This window comes from Lolium rigidum, chromosome 5, assembly GCF_022539505.1.
Source record: "Lolium rigidum isolate FL_2022 chromosome 5, APGP_CSIRO_Lrig_0.1, whole genome shotgun sequence".
Classification (NCBI taxonomy): domain Eukaryota; kingdom Viridiplantae; phylum Streptophyta; class Magnoliopsida; order Poales; family Poaceae; genus Lolium; species Lolium rigidum.
Genome location: NC_061512.1, coordinates 189349996 through 189365653, shown reverse-complemented (window position 1 = coordinate 189365653; position 15658 = coordinate 189349996). Strand labels below are relative to the sequence as shown.

Sequence of the window (15658 nt, the reverse complement as noted above, 5' to 3'; positions counted from 1 at the left end):
GCTAAATATTTTTTTAATTTGTTTCTCCTTTTGGAATGTTTTCTTTTTGTACAGGGAGCATATGCACCTGAGATCAAAACTCAATTTTCGCAAGTACATTTTTAACTTAAATCAAAAAAAAAGGAAGAAAATATACAGTAGTGTCCTAGTGTTTTTCATCAAAAAGTTATACCTCTACTCATTGCACATATTTTGTGCTAAGCTAAGTTATATCTTCTGTATCCGACCACTAACATGTCTGTATTGCTCTTTCATAGCTTTTTTTTGGAGTATGTTACAAGATCACATAAAGGATGAATTCCAGCCGACCAAAATATTTTAATAGTTTATACATTATTGTTAACGGTTTTGAATGCACACTACGCGAAACTAATATTCTCAAATCATTAACCAGATTTTCACAAGATATTTCATCTATATAAAGATTTGCATAAAGTATAACATCATTAAACAGAGGTGTATTTCTCGCAAAAAAGATATTCGCAATTAATTACCTACTAGTTGAAGCTCATTTCTTGCTTTCTGGTAGTACATTAACAAGGTGGATACTTGCTAGATATGTACAATTGAAAACTTTTGAATACACCATGTAGATATATAACATTTATTATTATGAATACATGCAACACACTGTGATCCAACCTATATTACTCCATCCTGACTAAAATATATTGCATATAAATTTTGGTCAAAGTCAAACTTTATAAAGTTGACCACATTTATTGGTAAAAATATACAATGCCAAATTAGTATTAGTAAAATTATCACAAAATTTATTTTTAATTATCACAAATGTTCATATTTTTTTATTTTTTGTAAAACTTAATTTGCACTATTTGACTTTCACGAAAAACTATGTGTAACATATTATGGGTAGGAAGGAGTACTCAACATGTTTTAATCTTTTTTGTGAACTTAACGTATTCCATTTTTGGTGCTAACAAGGGAATATTTCGGTAATCAAATCATAGAAAAACACTCTTATATTATATATAAATAAATTTATTTGAATCATGAAAATCTTAAGCCACGTTATTTTTTTTTTGCAATATTGCAATAAAGTAAACTAAACCATTAGTGTTATCCTTGGCATTCATTGAAGAAGCTAGAAAAAATCTTTGTCTTATACATATGAGTATATATACATGTATCTTATAGATTATGCCAATTAAAAAAAACTTCACATATTTGTAAGCTGGAGATACGTAGTAAACATATGCATCCAACTACCTAATCAATACAATATCAACATATAATTTCTCACAAAAAATAAGATACTACTACAACATACAACTAATGGACATTTAAAATCCATTTCTAGCAAGATAAGGCACGTAGTTACTCTATATATTTCCAAGTGTACTCTTTTTTTCAATTGGAAATTAAGTGCACTCATTTATGATGGAAACCAAAATGGCAGATATCCTGAAGCAGCAAGGACCAAACCAAACCCATGGCTGGATCCATTCACACAGCCCGTTACAATAATATTGGCGATCTGCTGATGTGTGGCTCTCCTCCTCCCCCTCTTCATTTTCGTGTGCATGTGTAGATATGATGTTGCTGTAACATGTGTCAAGTCATGTCGCAGTGTATTAGGTCATCGTTCTACTCCGGGTCAAAACCCAGTAGACAGTGTGGTAGCTAGCATTTCTTCTTTTCTCCAAGAGGCCAAGCCATGGCTTATATATATCACTAGCCCCCACCCGCCTTTTACCTCATCCGCTTAATTGCACCGGCCGGTCCCTGCCTTCGTGCCTAGCCAGCCAAGAAGATACTTTTCATCTCCTACCCGCGGTCACCGCGCACGGAAGCGGCGACGACGGCGCCATGGGGAGGCCGCCCTGCTGCGACAAGGTGGGCGTGAAGAAGGGGCCCTGGACGCCGGAGGAGGACCTCATGCTCGTCTCCTACATCCAAGAGAACGGTCCCGGGAACTGGCGCGCCGTGCCGACAAACACCGGTACGGACTGCAGCATAGTTCGATCGATGTCGATCTTGTGTCTTGTGTGCATGTGAATTGGAGTTGGAGGTTCCAGTTGACAGACTTTGTTAAGTAATTCGGATATCGTGCAGGGCTGATGCGGTGCAGCAAGAGCTGCCGGCTTCGGTGGACCAACTACCTTCGGCCGGGGATCAAGCGCGGGAACTTCACTGACCAGGAGGAGAAGCTCATCGTCCACCTCCAGGCGCTTCTCGGCAACCGGTGATGATAATCTTCTCTTAATTTCCTTCTGTCTATTTCTTTGTTTCTTTGTTTCATGGACAATATTGCTGATATGGGCTTGTGGTTGGCAGATGGGCGGCGATAGCGTCCTACTTGCCGGAGCGAACGGACAACGACATCAAGAACTACTGGAACACACACCTCAAGAAGAAGCTCAAGAAGATGCAGGCCGAAGGTCATGAGGGCGGCGCCTCCGAGGGTGGCGACGGCGGCAGTGTCGCAAAGGCGGCCGCCCCCAAGGGGCAGTGGGAGCGCCGTCTGCAGACGGACATCCACACGGCGCGGCAGGCGCTGCGTGACGCGCTCTCGATCGAGCCTTCTCCGTCGTCCGCCGCAAAGGCGCTAGCGGTGCCGGCGTTGCCGACGCCACCTGGGTCGGTGACGACGTACGCCTCGAGCGCAGACAACATCGCGCGGCTTCTGGAGGGGTGGATGCGCCGCGGAGGCAGCAGCAAGGGACCGGAGGCGTCGGGGTCGACTACGTCCACGACGGCTACCACGCACCAGCAGCCACAGTGTTCCTGGGATGCCGCGGCGTCCCCGTCGGCGAGCCACAGTGGCGGTGGCACGGTCGCGGCGCAGACGCCTGAGGGTTCGTCCCAGACGAGCAACCTGGCCAGCACTGGCGCCCCGCCAGCGTTCTCCATGATAGAGAGCTGGCTGCTCGACGACGGCATGGGGCACGGCGAGGGGGGCCTCATGGACGACGTGGTGCCACTGGGGGACCCCAGTGAGTTCTTCTAAGTACGGCGCGCGTGTACCAACCGGGAATTAATCGACTAGAACAAGAACAAATATTCAAGAAAGGTGATCGCCGATCGAGTAGTTGAGCAGAAACAACTAAAGGCCGGGGATTCCAATTCTCGGTGATTTTAGATCGAGCTGGGTGTCGATCCAGTTTGTTTAATCTTCTTAGATTTTAGTTACTGTTTCCGATGTTAATTAGGTTTCGAACTGATCATGTCCTAAATGGATCCTGCAGCAGCGGGATAAAGAAAGAAGTGTACATCCTGTAAGAGAAAGATCTATATAGATGTTACATATAGATGCTTAATTTATACTATTAGAGAACTCTTTATACTATTAGAGTATTAATCTTACCCCATTAATTAGAGTATATAACTTATTGGTTTCATGTATTTCTTGCAAGTTTTATTTGCCATGGATCAAATTCAGCCAAGTGGAGTTCAATTAACTTCTGACAATATTTTGTTTTGCAGCTCAGACGTCAAATACACTGTTATGAAAAGATATATAATATTGCTACGACTTTTAAAATATCAAAGTGAGTGGAAGAGGCTTGAAATTCCCAATTTTTAACATGTGGAAGAATTGCAATACGGGCCACATTAAAATCATACTAGAAGTTTATATGCTTATTTTTTTTTCATATTTGACTCAGTTAAACATAGAGTTGTCATGCATTTATTTGATGCAATTTAATGCTTGAAAATCATATGCTCTACCGAATCATTTCGGTACGTCAACTATGGATTTTTTTTTTTGGGATTGTGGTAGTAAGAATATACTGGGTTGTTTTATAAACCACAATTAAAGTCAAATTCACATATATATGATGGGTGCTACCTTCAGAAACCATATATCAATTTATGAAAAATTGTCCCTTTGCGGTTAAGGTAAATATTTCCTTAATTTATCTCTCCAGATGAATCTAATATACTATTTTTGAAAGAAAGAATATGTTATGTCTCAAAAGGCAATATTCTTAACACTATCACATATTTTTCATGTTTGAGAGTGAGCATTTTTTTTCTTATAAACAGAAAGGAGCACATTATTATATGATGTGTCACTACAGACATGTGCATATCTGTGATGCATGCCACCTTAGATAGATAAATTATCGCCAAAGGACCACCTTGATTCAAATGAATTATAGATAAATTTTCGGTCCCAATCCTTGGTATTTTCAGTACAAACATATTGTTCGATTTGATGAATTATAAATCTTATGAATCTTTCTTATTGAACCAGTTTGCACTTATACAAGAGAAAGCTTTCAGTAAACCTAAACCCTACGAAATTATTTATTTTTATTATTACTAATTTACTATGGCATGCACATCTAATCCCTAAAGAAAAAAATCTAGCATTTTTTACGAGGTGCAAGCAAACAACTCGATTCATTATCACGTGGTACACGTGATAAGCAACCTCAAACCAAGAAACAAACAACTTGATTCATTAGTTATTCTCCTTTGTTCTCATTCATGTAGACCACTCTCTTTGTTGCATATTATTTGAAATTCCAGCTTTGTTTTTAATTAAAAATCTCTACATTTGACCAAGTCTCTAAAAATGATAATACTCAACATCAAAATATATAGTGAGAAATGATTTTATGATCAATTTAGTACTGCCTCTGTCCTAAAATAAGTTTCTCAACCAAAATGCATCTATATACTTCTGTATCTAACAAAGGTGAGCAGCATATTTTGAGACAGAGGGAGTAGTAAATATCTCTTGTTGTAGATGTTGATATATTATTTCTACAGACCTCTAGGGAACATGTAGGGAATGGGAGGTTCCGGGAACCAGCACTTTGGTCATGCCCCGGAGGGTGGGCGTGAGAGCACACTGGTTCATCACGGTGGTCCTTCTCATAGCCATTCTTTTGGTGGTTCTCCCCGTACTTCTGTTGATGGTACTTCTGGTACTTCTACTGGAGCGCAATATCGCCGGCCGTCGCCTATTTCCACCCGTAGAGACCTCGGGTTCACCCGCGTCTCCAGAGCAGTAGGGATTTTGGCCTCGGGATAGACATATACCATGTATATCGGATAGCTACTAGTCCTATGTGTGTCTCTACTTGATGATATGACACTCCTATGTGAATTTTGGATGATAATTTGATCATTTCATACTCCTATGATCTACTTGCACTTCTTTTATGTGTATATTGCTTCTGTAAATTGCAGTGAATATTCTGTGATTTTTGCTACCGTCATACGAGCGCGCGAAACAAATCTAAAAAAAACTGAGTCACCTCTATGCCAAGGGCATTAACGTCGGCGTAGGCTGTGGCTAGGACCAAATGGTCCTTGGTAATGCTGAGGGCAGCCATCGGTGTACGCCCTGGTATGCCGAGGGTATTTCTGTCGGCGTAGCGGCTGCCCAGGGCGCTCCTGGTCGCGCCACGTCGTCGCCTATGCCGAGGGCTAGGCCATGGATGTAGCGGCTGCCCAGGGTGCCCTAGTCGCGCCACATCGCCGCCTATGCCGAGGGCTATGCCGTCGGCGTAGCGCCTGCCCAGGTGTCCCTTCTCGCGCCACGTCGCCGCCTATGCCGCGAGGGCTAGGACGTCGGCCTAGCGAAGACGACCGTTAACGGACGGCATGGCCCGCGTAGGCCTACGGTGAGGGCCCGTACGCCGAGGGTGGATCTTGACCGTCGGCGTATATGTCCTATGCCGAGGGCCACATCTACACCGAGGGCCCACGTGGATCCGCCGAGGCAGACCTTCCGATGGTGGCCCTCGGTGTAGGCTAAGCCCGACGGCCTTTACGGCTACGCCGAGGGTTCGGGGACCGTCGGTGCAGCGCTCGATTCCTGTAGTGATAGACTAAATCTAGAAATTGGATTACGTTGGAACGAAGGGATTGTAGTGCTCCGTTTCTCTACTTTTCAATCCTTCTAGTCTTTTCAAGAGGGCATTTTGTAACTCATGTTTGTGCATAGTACACAATATGATTTATTTACATGACACAACTACATGAAGAAGGGATTTGGTAGTTTACATCAAAAAAAAATTACCTCAAAATAAGGGATTTGGTAGGGAAAATGCCATTTAGACTTCTCAATTAAGTAAATGATCCGACATATTGACTGGTTCCTTTGGTTAATTCAACAAAATTATATACATTTCAATCAGCTCATATATATATGAAATCTAATTAATAAGACACTTGACCTAATTTTTCTTCGCTTTATTATGGTGGCCTGTGACAAGCTCAGCCATGGAATCTTGCACTAGAGTTAAGCTCCAATGCTTCCCCTTGTTCCATCTGATGGTAACTCCTCATCAAAACATCGAAGTGCTATCATAGTTCAGCTATGAATACGGTCAGAGTAATTGCTCTATTGTTCCTCTTGTGTTCAAGCATGCACGATGATATCCTTCAGGGAGTACGTACCTTACTAATTATAATCAATGTCCTTTTATTTAGGTCGCAATGGAGGATTGCCCGGTCCGCATACACAAAGGCTCAACCACGAATTCAATCTTTTGAGGGAGATCGAACGCCCGGAGCGTACCCTAGATTGAATATATTCCCTCTGTCAATAATCATCATGTATTCTGGATTTAGTTAAACTTAAACATTATAAAGTTTGACAAATATAATCATATAGACAAAAATTATCAATATCTATAAGACTAAATATATATAATACAAAAATATATTTGAGAATAATTCAAATAATATTTATTTATATTATAAATGTTCGTAATTTATTTTTTCCATCTAAAACATGAGGTTTTTCTTGCTTAGGGCATCCCGATGCAAACAAATTATGCAGGTCTATTTTTGTCTGCGGAAACAGCCGGGAACAAAAGCCCTGACCAGCGACCAGACACAAATGGACCGACCTGTCCGAATCGAGGCGACTAGGGATGTAAATGGATCAGATCGGATCGAATTTTACTCATACCATATCCTTTACCATATATTTTTCTCGGATCCGGATGGATATTTATCGGTTTCGGATTCGAATACGAATATATCGGACTACGGATTCGAATCGGAAACGGGGTGGACTCGGTACAGGAACAAACATAGTTAGATATATGCTTTCATCGGTAGATACTTATAGTTTTTGCAAATCTGAAGAAGGATTTAAACTTTTAATCTTGTGTAGTTAAGAAAAAAGGGACACGATTTACGTTAAAACTTAAGAATTGATAGAATTTAAAGCTAAACATGCTCGTCAAATAAATTTAGAAACTCAATAACTACTAACCTTGTGATCTGGCATTGGCTTTTGAATCAAAAATTAGATTATCCGGTTTAAAACCTTCAAAATATCCTGATTAAATATTGGATAATTCATTTCCGCATACTATTTACTATACCATATGCTATACCGTATTTGGAGCACCACTTCGAAATTGAATATCCTTATCCGTTGGATTCTTTAAATTCGGATATGGACACCATAAAACGGATTCGGGGCCGGTTTCGGTGAGGAAATTATCCTATCCGTTTGCACCACTAGAGGCGAACCCCTTCATGGTCCAAATTCGGGTTGGCAATGCGTCGGCGCGGAGAGCAAGCGCGTTCGCACGTGTACCCCTGTTTTCCTTCCAAGGCCCGCCTGCTAGTGGCACCCAAGCCAGTTGTCACCAACTCGCGTCCCTCCCGCCACAACGCAAACTGCCGTGACGCTTCCGCCTACCCTACCTCTCGTCATTCACAACATTGTTTGTTCGGGTCGCTGCTCGCTGGAGCCCACGATTCATGTCGACGTCGTAGCGCGCAATTTCAGCGACGGTACATGTCTCTGGCGCTGCACCTTGGCTCTATCCCACCCATCGGCATCGATGCCCAGTAATTCTTTTTCCATTTGCATGGCCGAGGTTGAGGTACAAACCATGGATCATTTTCAACCATTTGCACCTGTTATATTGGCCATTGACCCATCTGCATTACACGCAGATGGACCTGAACAAGTGGATGGAGTTCTTCTACAAGGATGTTATACAAACCTCGTCGGACGATAATGGGTCGGACGTCTCTTCCGGCCTAATGATTGCCATGGCGACCCTCGTCCATAAGCACACCGAGAGGAAAATGCATGTGCATGAGGGCTCCATGAGGCCACACAGGCAGGAGCAATATCAAGCGCAATCAAGAAACTGGAAATTTGAGTTGAATATAGGGGGAAATCAGTCGAAGTGCTCAGGCCGAACCAAAATGTGTCGGGCCGCTGGGTTGCCCCTGACTCAAACAGACAAAGATGGCTGGACGTCCATTTTCTGTCGGAAGCCTGACCTAAAACGTACTAGAATGGACATATTTTGCGTATGAAATGGATCAAATCACTGGAGAACCTTTTTACATCATATTTTGAACCAACATAAATAGTTCGTCTAAGATCAGTTCTTGTGTACTAGCTAGCGTCAATGGATGGAATATATGAATGGCTTATGCTTTCATTGACTCGTAAGATTGAAATGTTTTCTTGAGTGAATAAAAGGACGACTGGGATTAAATGATATCTATTTAAAATTAGATGTAGGATGCTGAGATACCCCTTCGAAGATTTACGCTGTTTTGAAATTTAGTGGATCTATGAAAACACAAAAGCCTGCTATATGGATATAATGCAATTTCCTTGTGCATAGTTTTTTGAATTCAAAGAGAATACCGTCGCTGTATCCAGGATTCCAGGTAGACATGAATCTTGAATCAAAACTACCGGTGTTCCCGAGGTACGTACCGACCTTGTCATGTATTCGCTCGTGTCCAAATAATTCAGTAGTGGGTTATAAAGTGAAGTGGTGATGATCCGCCAAGAACATTCTGTGGGTAGGTGGTACAACCATGGTCTTGCATGTTGATAATGGGTTATTTAGGGTGCATTGCTAAATGACAATGGTTAATTGGTTCAAGAACACACCGGCATTGGTCACATGAGTTTGCTTACCGGCAATACTTTTGGTCACCTCTGGTTTGGTAACCGGGTTTCCAAATCTCCCTCGGTAAAACTAGGCTCAGCGAGCTAAATGGTTTTTAGGATTTTAGTTCCATGTTTTTTGGGTTCTTATCTCTACAGGGGGATTCCAGGATTAACGTGTGGTTACCGATCTTTAACAATTTATATTATTTAAAAATGATTTCTATTTTAAATTCGGAATCATGTATTTGATATATTCTGGTGAGCATGCCACTTGAAAAATCAGTCCAACTGTTATTCGATGAAGAAATCTCATAGGGTAGCCAAGCCTTGTCTTCACGAATTGAAGGGTCCCCCTTTCAAGTCAAGGAAACACTTTAGACTCTCGCCTCATCCTTGACTCGAGGGCAACTAGGGTCTCCATGCAGGGTTGCCACCACTTCCCCCTCTCCGGCCCTTGGTGTTCCCGGGGAGGCTATCCCGTGTGGCTGCTGGTGAAGGTAGTGGTGAGGCATTAGCCACTCTGTTTCTCTCGCATATGGATTCAAGCATCGAGAAAACTGCCAGTGTGTGGTGTTGTCTTGTTGTTACTTGGCGTACAAGGTTTTTGGTTTTCAACTTTGAGGGCAACATGGCAGGGGGGAGGTTGTTTTGCATGGTCCCTTGACTACTTAGTCAGCCTCCCATGGCAGATTTCATTGTCCAAGTCCTTTTCCCTTCGGTGCACTCTAGATGTGGTCGTACGTTGACCTCGTTCGTCATATCCGGAGAAGGTGGGTATTCTGGTGCTGCAAGCTCGGGACTAGGGAAAATCCTTGGTTGGTTGGCCTAGCAAAGGCAGCAACAATGCCCCAAGGACACCCTTTCCGTCCTTTGAGGCATCGTCAAGGTCCCTTCTCCCCACCACATACCCATTCCCGGGTGAAATCCTAACATTTGCTTTCCCATATGGCAAATGTGGTGCCTTGGGAGTTCTTTCTACCATGGAGGCACCAGTGTGGTGAGTTCTCTACATCATTTTATCGCTCATTTACCTGTTGCACGTGTTGATGTTCTAGGGGGGTCACCGGACTCGAGCTTGGGTACGTATAACGGGATAGGGTACCCCTTCCCATTGTCAACGGGATGACATGTGTGGTTAGAGGATGGGATCATTATTTTTGGTTTCTTGCCATGTTGCCGATGTCCTTGTCACTTCACATTGGGAATTCAACATCTTCTTTCTAACTAACCTTGCCCTAAAGATTCTTATTTTCATGACTTGTTTGTTTATGGGCAACAACGATGGAGTTGATGAAATGTGCTTACTGTTATGAGGTGGTCATTCTAGTGTTGGCTCCTTTGTTGACCTTGTGGTCATCACCTCACCTATCTCTCGGGTGAGAGCCTCTATCGGTCGACAATGTGGCAACCTTCGAACTAGGTGAGGGGGCAGGGTCTCTCTTCGATGATAGATAGTGAAGATGTTAGACAGAACTGTGGTCTTCCTCCAATAACTTTTTATTGATTTTACCCTTAATTTGCTTCTTCTTCGATGCGTGAGTGAGGGGGCATATAATTCCAAATCTTTTGTGGGTATGTGTTTCAAATTTGGTCTTCAAATTTTGTACCCTGATAGACATATCTTGTATCAAGATTGTCGAACTTTCGAGGAAGTTACATTTTCTTCGATGTGATTCTATTGTGAGGCATATCTTCTATAAGTTAAATATTATGTCATTTTTACTTTCTTTATTTATGATGTTGTGTGCATCCAATCTATTTAGTGGCCGATTGTGAACTCTTGTGACTTGTAATGCACTTATACAAACTTTGTGTTTAATAAAGCATCCTTTATTAAAAAAAGGAGGAAGCACCGAATATACTCTCGCATATTAACAGATCCCGAACCGGTACGTACAGAAGAGAGAGAGGAGGAGTTCTAGAAAATCCTATCAGGGTTTCGCCCCCCTCGCTGGCAATGCCGCCGGCCCCCCTCGCCTCCGTTGGCCTTGGGACCTTGGAGGTGCGGCGGACCACAACCTCTCGCCAGTGGAAGGTTTCACATCTTTCTTTTAGGTATTTGCATTGTTTTCTTCAAGATGGCGTGGCAGCGGCTACATCCTGAAATTAGAATGAGGTCCTCCCTGCTCAATCTTCGTTCTGGTGGTGCGCCTAGAACCATCAGAGGGAGTATGTAGTTATCTTCCCGGCGGATCTCCTGGGATCCGGTCGTTGTGTTAGTCAGTGTTGTTGCAAGTTTGGCTCTTCCGATCATGGTTCTGATCTTTGGCATGGTTGCTGCTCTAGTGCGCTGGTCCTTTGGATCCTTAGCACAATGATTTTCCGTCTGTCTAGCTACTACAACAAGCTTCACTATGATATGCTTTGTCTGGCCCTAGTGAGGGAGGGGCAAGGACGGTGGCGCGCACTCGACTCGCTCGGGTGCTTGTAGTCTTCACTAGACCATGCAAGAATCTATTTGTTTTGCTTTTAGATCTCTTTCTACTACCGTTAATGATTATCAATATATTGATGGATTTTTCACACAAAAAAAGTACTCTCGCATATTGATCATACTGAAGCATCAAGGCAGAAGTATAGTCGTCTTAGAGCAGACCGAGTACACTTGCAGCATTTGTTTTTGTAAAAGATTAAGATCTGTGCACCTGCAAAAATTCATGCAAAAACATGCTACCTAAGTTTATTCACAAAGAAAATAAATGTCCGTGTAGAATAGTAAGTTTTTGTGCACTTACTTCCTTTCTATCCATAGGGCGCAAGAATACATTTGTTTGCACCAAACACAAATCATATGCATGCAATACTTATTTCCCTGAAAAAGATACACGTAATACTTTTTTTGAAATTCAAATATATATTAAAGCTAGCAAGCTGCCTCATTAAAAATCTTCCAGCCTCCTTAGGTACCCTGGTAAGGAAAATAGTGCGTCTAAAACTTGCTGGTAAACATCACGGTTCGATTACATCATTGCTCAGGAGAGCTAAATCATTTATAGTATCTAAAATAACATGACTAGATGGGTCATCATCCCATGAAATAATACTATCTGTCTTCAAAACAGAACCTTGCAAGATTATGTGCAACCTTGTTCCCTTCTCTTGGACAATGTTGAAAGATGATCATACCCAGGCGTTGAGAAATTTGAAAGCAATCTGCAAGGATAGAAGTATATGGACCCCAGATCTCAGCACCATTACAAGTCTCAATCAATTCCAAACAATCTGATTCAATAATTACCGGAGAACAACCTATACTCTCTATCAGTTGTAGGCCATGTCAAAGAGCTTCGGCCTCACCGGTCTTGGCATCCAGAAGATTAAGTTTAGGCCATGCTCCTCCCGCTATCACCTCGCAATGATCATTACGAATAACTACTGCCACTGCCCCCATACCATTTGGAAAATATGAAGCATCAATATTAGCTTTGTATTTATTCCGAGGAGGTTTAAGACACTGTATCTGCCTCGGGATTGCATTTTTCGCCGCTAAGCCATAATTGAGGGTGAGTGCCTGTATTGAAAAAGCCAATCGCAATGGAGGCGCCATCCTCTCTCCCTTCACAACTTCCCTTCTCTGCCACCAAATATACCAAGATGATACAAGAATTATTTCTGCAAACCGAGCTGACCAAGAACATGCTACTTTTTTGTAGGGCTTCTTAATATTTCTTCCAGTACCACAGATCCGGATATGTCCAAACAAGCGTTATCGATCACTTCTTTAAGCCCCAACGATTTTCAGACTTCTTTCGCTCTTTTACAAGTGAACATTAAATGACGGATATCTTCTGAGCCTTGCATACATATAGGACATTGGGCGGAGACTTTGATATGTCTGTTTGCCAAAACACTAACCCCTGGAATTAATCCATGCAAGGCCCTCCACCCAAAAATCTTAATTTTCGCAGGAACACTTAGCTTCGAAAGTATATCCCAGACAGGATTTGTCGTGGATGATCCTTGTCCATCAGCCTGCCCTATTTTGATCCGAAACTGGTGCTCCCACTCGGTATAATATGCAGAACGAACTGAGAAAGTATAAGATTTTGTTTTATGCCATGCAACAAAGTCATCCTCCAAATTTGGGCCAATCGGTATTTCCAAGATCTTTTGAGCTTCAAAAGGATGGAAAGTATCACGGACTAGTTCTACATCCCAAAGTCTAGTAGCTGGATTAATCAGTTCTTCAACGGTTCTTAACAGATTCTGACCACGCACCGTGTCAATTTTCCTAGATACATTCCTAGGAATCCAGATCTTTCCAAATATTAATACTCCGTCCATTTCCTACTCTCCATATATGATCTCTCTTAAAAGTTTGGATACCACTAACAATGCTCTTCCATGTGAAAGATGACTCACTGTTTGGACCATCATTAAGCAAATCTCCAGTTGGATAGTATTTGGCCTTCAGGACTTGTGCACAAAGAGTATCCGGTCTAGCCAGAAGTCTCCAAGTTTGTTTTGCAAGCATTGCAAGATTAAACGCATGAAGATCTCGGAAGCCCATACCTCCCTCTTTTTTCGGTATGCACATCTTCCACCAAGCACTCCAATGCATACGTTTTTGTTCTTCAGTGTCACCCCACCAGAAAGCCGACATAGCATCAATAATCTCCTTGCAAATATTCTTCGGAATTTGAACACCCCCATAGCAAATACATGAATAGATTGGATCACCGTCTTCCTAGATACACGTAATACTTAGTCATGTCTATGAGTGATTTATGATATAAAAAAATCAGAGAACTGAAAATACCATTTTTAACCAGGAGTGTTTGCTCCCGAGCACACCTAATAGTTACTTCATACTCCGTCGTTCCAATAAGTGTCACATATTTATCTAGATTTGTATGTATCTAAATATGTTTTACCGTGTAAATATATGCAAATCTAGATAAATTTACTATACTTATTTTAAAATGGAGCAAGTAAGACTAGTCATAGTGCGGAATAACATAGAGTTGTGTCATGCATAGGACACCGGTCTATGTTACTACTTTCATAGTGCTTACCAGGACTAACATAGATGTAGTATCATATATGAGGAAAAATGTTGGAAGTGTGACGTTAATTAGATTGTAGACTCATTTTATCTTGAGAAGTGTGATGTTATGTTAACATAGTGTAGCTAGTTACCACAATTATCTATCTTCATTTAATGACATGTCATACTCCCTTTATTCCAAAGAATAAGGCGCTCTCGCTTTTCGTGTTTTTTCTTTGACCAAGAATTACTTTAAATGCATAAAAAAATCATTGTACTTCCCCTTTCCCGGTTTATAGGTCTTGCACGTATCCATATGTCATAAATTTATCCAACAAATACAATGTAAATATTACAGAAATATATCATTACAAAACTTAGATGTTCTATTTTATAATGATATAATTTTTATGTTGTATAATTTATGTTATGTTTATCAAATTCATGATCCAGGGATGTGTGTGGACCTTGTAAACCTGGACGGAGGTAATATTAATATTAGCATCATTAGAATATGTTTTAAAATTTTAATACGATCTAACAATACTAGTTAGTACGTATTAAAATAAGTGTGCGTCTTATTCATTGAAATAAAAAATATCATTCAAATGCCTAGTTGGTAGTGATATGTTATTACCTTTGTTACTCCCACATAAGTAATCCAATAATCTTCCTGTTGATAGGGCAAAGAAAAGTTAAAAGAGCAGGGAAACAAGGATCCTGCTGCATGGAGCAAGTGCAGCACAGGGAGTGGCGAAGGCGAACGTAGGTCATGGAGTACGTCGTCTCGTCGCTGCATTGACCTTTTCCTTTCTCGTCCTGGCGGCCATGCAAGGGCACTGCCCTTAATTCCCGCCTATGCATGCACCACGCCACCCTCTAATAGAAATACCCTTTCCCCTTATAGATCAATTAAAACTGGCCCCTCGATCGATCTCATATGCAAGCCATGACCTCACACTCACAGGGGAAAGTTAAGAGTTATTTAGTTTGTGGACTTGGCAGGGCATGTGAACCCCTGGGTATGTAGTTAAGTAATGTTTCCTCCATTATACTAGTAGTGTGATGCAGAGACTTTGGGTGACACACTCGAGAATTTCAGTCTACGTTGTTTGCATAGATAAGGAACACATGCATGCATGGCTGAACAATGACGGTAATTACTGAATAAATCTTGGCTCTCTTTTTTGAAGGATAAGGTCATAAGGAGGAAAAAACTTGACATTTTTCAAAAGAAAGATAAGGTCACAAGGAGGACAAAACTGGACTCATGATGCGTCATGGTCATGGAAGGATCGACGATCGAGCTGGGTGCATGGAGATAAAGAGGGCCGAGGCAGGGAGGGAGATGATAAACGAAAAGTGGCAGAAGAACTCAAGAGAGTGTGTGTGTGTGTGTGTGTGTGTGTGAATTGAATGCTGAGCGAAAAGGAAAACAAGGACATAAATGCATGCCTTCCACCACTGCACATGTGAGGGGACTTATTATTGGAGTATCATCAGCTCCATTCCCATGCATGCTGCTTCTCTCCTTGCTCTACTCCCCTCTCTTTACTCTCCAGACCCAGCTGTAAAGATGGAGGAGAGGGCACACGAGCATAGACCTGTGACACGGCATGTGCGGGGCCTCCTTGAGATGAACATCATGCATGTAGTTACATTGGCAAACAAAATCTGGATGCATTTCTAACAGATACTAGAACGGGGAGGGATTGAATCATAATTTGATGCAATGCTGCAGGAGCAGCAGCTAATTCTGGCCGGCCTCGCATTTTTCTTCAGGTAGTATCTACATCTGCAGGAGA

At 41.9% G+C, this 15658-nt stretch overlaps 1 protein-coding gene across 1 annotated transcript; it reads left to right on the top strand.

Moving 5' to 3' along the window:
• The first annotated feature begins 1656 nt into the window (after positions 1 to 1656).
• LOC124653734 (myb-related protein 306-like) lies at positions 1657 to 3324 on the top strand. The gene is made up of 3 exons (XM_047192796.1): positions 1657 to 1963; positions 2077 to 2206; positions 2299 to 3324. Exons 1-3 carry the CDS (start codon positions 1831 to 1833, stop codon positions 2969 to 2971), a joined length of 936 nt encoding a protein of 311 aa, XP_047048752.1. The 5' UTR covers positions 1657 to 1830; the 3' UTR covers positions 2972 to 3324.
• The last annotated feature ends 12334 nt before the right edge of the window (positions 3325 to 15658 follow it).